Genomic DNA, 7818 nt, shown 5'->3' on the forward strand with positions numbered 1-7818 from the left:
CACATTGCCAAACTTGCAGCAGCGATTGCAGCAGTTGCTGCCGCTGCGCCGCGCCTGAAGCTGCGCCGCGCGGGCCGAGGGCTCCTGCCGCTGCTCGCGCGGAGCCGGAGCCGGAGGCGGAGGACGAGGACGAGGACTGAGACTGACACTTCTGCTCCTGGCCGCCAGCCACTTACGCGGGGCCCCCCAACCCAGCCTCAGCAACGCGTTAAAAAAAAAAAAAAGAAAAAAAAAAAAGCCCGTAGCCCCCTCCTCCCCTTTCCTGCTTCTGCGAGACTCCCCCTCCCTCCAGCCAAGGCGCCCCTTCCTTGGAAGCCAAGAGGCTTCACTCGCTTTTCGCCGCCGCCGCCTCTCGCAATATTGCAATATAGGGGAAAAGCAGGTAAGGGGACGGCTGGGGAACCGCGGGCAGGGAGGGGGGAGGGAACAGGGGCCTTGTGGGGGCCCGGGCTGTTTTCTTTGGCTTCCTTCCCTTGACCGTCCCAAATTGCAAGTAAACAATACGTTGGCTTGGATATTGTGCGAGTCTCAAACTACCGAGGCCGGCCTGCGAGCTAGAACGGAGCGGCAGCCCCGGGCCGCCAGCTTTGTAGCGGTTCCAGCTTACAAAAGGGTTCTCCGAGACCGGGCTGGTGAGGACCTAGGGGGTGGGGTGGGGAGATTTTCAGTTACTGAGGGAAAGGCAGGGGGTGTTGAAAGGAGGATTTAAGTGTGAGAAGTAGTGTGGGGGAAATAGTCATGACCCCCCCCTTCTAGTAAACAGTGTTTTTGAAACAGTGGCAGAAATGATCTAAGTGAGGATTTGGTATTGCTGGGTCTTTTAAAAAATTCCTCTTGGCTTATAAGTCTTTTGTTCCAATCCAGGAGAAATCCGGTGAATCACCTAATTAAAATCAAGACATGAATTAAGCATCCATTTTTGTACTACAAATTGCCAGCGCTACATTTGTCCCTCCCTTGGTCTCCATTAAAAAACACCAGAGACGTTGTTAAAGGGGGGCAGATTTTGCCTCTAGCTGCCAGTTCTGCTTTCTATTTCACTGACTATCCCAGGACCTAAATTGCTTGGCTATGTAATTACTGGAGTATAAGCCTATTTAACTTAAAAGCTTTCTTTTTTTTTTTCCAACTCTAAATGAAACTTGATGAGGGCCGGTCCTTAGTTATCAGGGGAGTCAGTTTCTGGTCAGTCCTCTTGATTCATCTCTTTTAGATTTAATCAGCATTAAGGTATTGCTTGTCCTTAAGAGCTTTAGCTAATGGGGTTACTGGATGCTTTTCTCAGTGTAATGTTTCCTTTTCAAAAAAATATACATATATATTTACCTCTCACCAAAGATGGGGGCGGGGAAGAGCTTGGAATCTCCTCCCTCCCTCTCCCCTTTTAAAAAGGAATTCGGAGCGATTAAAACGTTGAGGGAAACAGTTTAAAGACCTAGGGCAGGAAATGCAGATTCATTTGGGTTAGGGCTGAAATTGTAACAAAAAGCAATTCCTCGAGTAAATGCATCAGATAAATCAATTTACATAAAGGTATGATGCATTCGGATAAATGCAATGCTAATGGGTTTTAGAGTGGTCTTGTTTCCAAAGTCTCAGGGTTTTGTTACAGCTTAATTGGTGCAGTTCTTATTCTGGTTTATTGTGCGGTCTCTGGACACACGTTCCGGGACTCTTTCGGAGGAAATGTGTTTAAAATCGGCCTATTTAAGGAACCCGAGTGCTTGTTTCGTTCCCTTCCCCTCGTTTTTTTTTTTTTTTTTTTTCAGCCAAGTTGGGCCGGGGACAGGCAAAGTTCGCCCTCTCCCTTCTGAGGTATCAGCTGAATGTCTTGAGCAGATAGCCGGGAGCCTCGGGGGGAGCCCACACTCTCGGCTTACAGAGGACAAAGACAAAACAGGCTGCTTAATTGGCAGTAAATAACTTGATCTTTTTATAGAATAAGTGACTGGAGGAACACTAGGACTTTATTGGACTCAGGATTGGAGGCAACAAATTAATCGGTTTAGGCTAAGCTTTATAAATTGATTCCCATATTATACCCCAGTTGCTTCTCTTATGACATTCATTAGAAAGAGTGGGGAATTTTTAAAAGCATTTTCGGTGACAGCAGGACTGGCTCGAATTTAACTTGTGCATCCTTTAATAGTGCCTTCTCGCATATTATCTGTACTCCCCACCCCTTTTGGAGGAACAAAGCTTTAGCATTTAAATTGCTGATCAAGGGCAGATTAGTGAGACCAAAGTGGAGAGTGTTTGTATAGGAAGTTAACAGGCATCCTAAAGTTCAATGATCTATTATTCTTGCCTGTGTCCTGAAAACCCAGAGAAAACACTCATTGATCTTCAAAACGAAATGAGATTTGGAACAATAATGGGAGATGGCGGTCACCACAAAGGCATATGAAATGTGCTGTTTAAAATACGAAAAACCAGTTTCGCAACTTTACACACCGCACCCCCCTCCTTGGGTCCCCGCGCCTCTCCTCCCACCACCACGTTCTTCCATCTCCCCTCAGCCGGTTCCTCCCTCCTTCCCTTTCAGAAAACCGAACTATTTCCAACTTGTGAACTGCAGCTGCACTTCCCAGGGCAGAGCTCGAGAGGGAACGTGGCTCCGGCAGGGGCCGCCTCCCCGCTCCGCTCAGCTTGCTCTCGGGGCTCGGCCGGGACTGGGGAGGGGCCGGGCGCGGTGGTGGGTGGGTTTGACCCTCATTTGCTGGAGGCGGGCGGCGGAGGAGGGGGCGGTGGGCGGAGGCGGGGGGCCGGGAGGAGGTGCTGCGAGGGGTGGAGCGCGCCGCGGAGCCTTGCTCTCGGAGTTTTGACAGTACCCAAGCTGAAATTGTCAGCGGCGGCGAGCGCTGGAAAGTTGAGAGGAGCTCGTGGCCCCAGAACAAAGCTTGAGAAAAGTAAACAGGCGGCTGCTGCCGGCGAGCCTCCCTCTTTCCCTCTCCGGCTCACCCTCCTTCCTGCCCTTGCCCTGCTGCTTCCTTCCAACAGCTCGGGTTGGGGGGGGGGTGTGAAATTTGGGGGGAACGGGTATGGTTGCTCACACGGCGCTTACTAACTTTTGCATCGCCCCTGTTTTGTCTTTCTCTCCCTTTCCCCTTCCCGCTCTCTGCAGACCATGGTGAATCCGGGCAGCAGCTCACAGCCGCCCCCGGTGACCGCCGGCTCCCTCTCCTGGAAGCGGTGCGCAGGCTGCGGGGGCAAGATTGCAGACCGCTTTCTGCTCTATGCCATGGACAGCTACTGGCACAGCCGGTGCCTTAAGTGCTCCTGCTGCCAGGCGCAGCTGGGTGACATCGGCACGTCCTGTTACACCAAGAGCGGCATGATCCTTTGCAGAAATGACTACATTAGGTAAGACTTGGCTGCCCTTCCCCGAGATGGGTGAGCAGAGCAATGGCAAGACCAAAGGTTACCAGGGGTTTTAAGGAAAGAAGTAGGGTTCCTATGAGAATACATTGTAGTCTTCACCTCAAAAACTTTCTGGTTGGCCCAATTTAAGGGGTTCAGGAAGCATGTGTCAGTCTTACAATTTTTATGATAAACTAATGGCGAATGCCACATACTAAGTAAAAACTGCCCATCTGGTGGAACTGGACCCACAAAGTGTGCAAAGGTTGGGCACTGGGGACCAGAATTTTAAGTGGTCAGCCCTAACTGGACCCTCTGCTAAAACTAAACATTTCAAGTGGGAGTTAAGCTGCTCTCTTAAAGCAATGTAGGGACCTACATTAGAAACTCTGAAACAAAAGATTGACTTAAAAGGGCAGTTAGTGAGAAATGATTTGCCTGTGATGATGGCTAATTACCTGTAAACTTTTTTGAGTGGAAAACTGACTCATTCTTTGTGCTTCTTGTGAAAAATGCTGATTACCCATAAGTTTAAAGACTTGTAATTCTTAATAACAAAAAAAAAAAGGCAATATTTGTCTTTACGTACTGTTACTTGGAGGTTTGTAATGCTCAATGTTAGTGTGGTTTGTGTGGGCTTGCAATTTAAAATTTGCAGTATTTTCAACTGAGGAATGTTCAGATTTTGGGTTTTTTGTTGTCATTCGTATCACTACCCTGGGTCCCCAAAAGAGATTTAGGAAAAGAGACTATAGAATTATAGGAAGCTTGCACTTGAAGCGATGTATAGGAACATTCATATGCCCCTGTAAGCAGTCTTTTCCAACAAGTTTCAGAGCAATTAATGAAAAGAATTCAGGAGGTCAGGTGCCTATAGGATCTTTTCAGGTGAACTCAAGCTACTTAAACTCATTAATTTGAAAAGAGGCATTTGAAGGATTACACATTTAATTTGAGTAAATGGTTTGATAGACTGATGCACATGAATGCTTCTAGGAGGTGTTCTGTTTCAACATCCAGTAATTAAAAAAAAAAAAAAAAACCACACGCACACCGTTGATAGTAGAGAGCACTCAAGAACCACTCACTTTTAAAAAGAATTTCATTCTATTTAAATTTCTGCCTTAAACAATTTATAGTGATTAGTAGAAAATTTTATTCTTTCTTCAATGGCGGTGAATCAGTGGATGAGATATTTGTTCAAATTTTAGCTCTACTGTGATTCCCTCACTTTGCGTCTAAAACTGCAAAAGATCCCAATGCAGTTCAGAGCTGAGTATGTGTATGCTTACCCCAGTGATACATCAGTGTAAAATGATGGAGTAAAATAACATTTGGTTATTCCAATAATGCAACTTACGTCCGTCCACTCTGCTGGCATCCTCAATCAGCCAAGTAAAAGAAATATAGGAAGGGAGAGGGCTTTTATTTTTAAATTAAGATGGCAGTATTAATTTCACTAAGTGTTTTTTTAGAAGTAAATGTTGTAAAATCAGCAGGAGTATGAGTGTAATGCTTTCTGGTCCTCCTTCCAAGCAATGCCATGAGCTTTGACAGTGTTGTAATTAAATAGAGAGCAAAACTGTAGTAAGAAAAGAGGGTGGTTTGAAGTGGAAAAATTGACAGTGCTGTTCAGACCCAGTGAATGGTACAGATTCATCTCTTCTCCAAGTGCCTTCTAAAAACCTTCGCTTCTGATTACCACTAATTAAAAAGAAGATGCGTCCACTTGCATTCCCTCAGGACAAGTTTAGGCAAGTGGCTTCCTGGGAATCGCCTCTTTTCCTTTACCCATTCTTGGGGCCAAATATAAATGCCCATTTGGTGTTTTCTCCTGGCTTAATGGAAGGGTGGAGGATGTGTGCCCCCCAGAGCCTTAATTAATTCGGTCCATATTCTCACTTCCTTTCTTTTTTCCTCTGGATTTGAAAACTGGAGCCAGGCTTGCTCTTGAACTAGATGCTATCCAGAGAACCTTAGATCTGTCCCAGAGGGATGAGTTCCAGCTCTGTACCAAATTGCTCTCACACTGCTCAGGACTCATCAGCAGCTGATCACCGCCCCTCCCCGCCCCCTACTCCCCAATTTAAAGAGATCTCTGAACTCTTACTTCATTGTTCCCTCTCTCTGCCCATCAAGATGCCAAAAGGGTGGAAAGGTGGGGAGGTACGCGCGTTCCTTTTCCTCTCAGCTACCCCCTCCCCAGTCTCCCTCCAGGACACTTGTTGGAGGAGCTTTCAATTCTGCAAGGAGGCCAAGGAAGAGTGGAGTAATCCGCTCTCCGGCTGCCAGGTGAAGGGGACCGACCCTTCGGCTCTAAGGCCTGGCTGGTACCACAGAGCGATTTATTAAGGGCTTTTAAACTGTCTCACTTTGAGGTTGTGGTTTTTTGAAAACAACCAAGATCTGGCTAAAACGCTGCGGGAGAGCTGGGAGAGGCGGGGGTGGAGGGACATAGTGGGTGTGCTGCTTTTCCCCAGTCCCCTCCCCCCTGGGCGACCTAATGTGGATTGGATAGAGCTGGGCTTCAGCCTCCTCTCCCTCCAAGATTTCAGATAAAGCGGTTGCCTTGCTGCAGCGAATCCGCACAATTAAAAGCTTTAATTAGTGGCTCCTCCATTTTCTTAGTTCTGATGGGCTTTATCTAATGAGATCTGGTCTCTGGCTTAGATCTGCTCCGAATGACGTGTCCGCAATGAATGAGAGCTGCGTCGCAAACAAAACATTTAATTAACAAAATTGGCCTCTAAGAGGGAGGGAAAGGCTGGGGGGGGGTAAAGAGAGGGGGAGGGTGGATCTTAAAGGGGCCCACATCTGCCTGTTTCCATCTTTCAAAAGTCCGCAAACCTCAGTGCTGTCCCCTTCCTCCCCAGCTCTGGACCCCCCCCCCCCCAGCCAGCTCAATCCAAGCGCCACCAGATAGCTTCAGAAACTGTTTCTCTTTCCTCGAACCCTTCCTCCACCCCCCACCTTGGGCCTCGAAGACTGGCGCGGAAAGTGTAGAGAGGAAGTTCGGTGACCGACGGGTGGGGCTCCAGGTCCAAGGAGGGCGAGAAAACGCACCGGAAGCGCCGGTGGTGGTCCTGGGCGAGGCTTTTCTCGCCCGGCCAGGCCGCGGCTGGGACTGGAGCCGGCGCCGCCCGAGGCCGCATTCGAGGCGCCCAGTCGGTCGGCGGCCTCGGGCCCGCGAGGGGGCGAGCGCTAGGTGGGAGCCCGGCGAGCGAGTCGCGCTTTCTTTCCCCGGCTCCTCTGGTGGTTCACATGGCGCCCGCAGCCGCAGTAAGCGCGGCACAGCCAGAAGTGGGGCCCCGGATGGGGATACTGGTGGTGGAGGGGGTGTTTGGGGAGGGGGTAGCGTTAGGAACGGAGGCGCCGCCAGACTGCGAGTTCATTTCCCAGGTAATCAACAGCAAGCTGCTATATTCAGAGAATGCTGTCCCTTTAATTGAACAGGCTAGGTAATTAAATGGCACTTTTCCAATAGGACGTGCTAGGTAAATCTAATAGTTGGTTATTTAATATCACTTTGAAGTCTGCCCACTCAAGCACAATGACAGCACAGGAGCATGTGAACTATTAGCTAGGAGAAGAAAAAAAAAAAAACCAGGATCTCAAAAATTAATTAAATCGCATGCAATTTAGGGGGAACGTTTATCTTGATTTGTCATAACAGAATTAATTCAAGGCCTCCAATTCACTTGGGGGCAGATCTGTTACTCTGAATTAACCAAGCGTAATTTGGCTGATTTTTTTTTTTCTCTCCCTCCCCTCTGTAATGCAGCAGTTGCTATTATTCACAGCCCCCCTCTTAAGTATCAATAGCTTCTGGTGCTTTTAAGGTGCTTGGTCTCTAGTTATTCCAAAGTACCTTTAATGGACTTGGCTCCAGGCATAATTTCTGGGTTGCATTTCTTTGTTACATTTAATGTAGCTGGTGCAGAATTTAGATTAAATATAGGAACCTGCTGGAAAACCAATTGCTTCTGGATCAGTAGCTGTGGATGTGCATTTTTCTCCTCAGATAGGTTGCTGATATTTACTTGCAGGTACAAATGTACACCTTTCAGCCACACTCTGAGAAACACACCTCTCCTTGCCTAAAAGCAGTTTAGAAAACACAGCGAGGTAGTGCTCCACAGTGCACGTATTTTGCTTGAAGTAATAACGCAGTAGAAAATAAGCCCACCTATTGGTGATTGAAGTTATGGGAAGATGCTAAGCATTATTACTAAACTAAAAATATGACTTGCTTTTGGTCTCTTTATGTCAGCAAGAAACATTGAAGCAAAGCTGGCAAGCAGTACTAACACTACGTTGTGCTCTTCACCTAGGAGCAAAGCACCTTGAAAGTGCAGAGGTTTGGTGGGATTTCTTCCCTTTCCCCTCTTTCCCATATAAGGAACCTCTTGATGTTTGTGATTGATTGCATTGCCCAAATGCTGAAATATTAACGACCTT

At 47.7% G+C, this 7818-nt stretch overlaps 1 protein-coding gene across 5 annotated transcripts in view; it reads left to right on the plus strand.

Moving 5' to 3' along the window:
- The window catches only part of LMO4 (LIM domain only 4), a 16702-nt gene continuing 8884 nt past the window's right edge, over window positions 1-7818 (plus strand). Inside the window, exons 1-2 of one of the 5 annotated variants that reach the window (XM_019751763.2) lie at window positions 1-382; window positions 3125-3363. In XM_019751763.2, coding sequence (XP_019607322.1) covers window positions 3128-3363 — 236 coding nt within the window. In that variant the 5' untranslated portion in view covers window positions 1-382; window positions 3125-3127. Of the gene's footprint in view, window positions 383-522; window positions 633-2237; window positions 2910-3124; window positions 3364-7818 lie in introns of those variants that run through there. The other 4 variants (XM_019751765.2, XM_074335095.1, XM_074335094.1 and 1 more) reach the window with 4 other exon arrangements.

This window comes from Rhinolophus sinicus, linkage group LG06 (assembly GCF_036562045.2).
Source record: "Rhinolophus sinicus isolate RSC01 linkage group LG06, ASM3656204v1, whole genome shotgun sequence".
In the NCBI taxonomy this organism is placed as follows: Eukaryota; Metazoa; Chordata; class Mammalia; order Chiroptera; family Rhinolophidae; genus Rhinolophus; species Rhinolophus sinicus.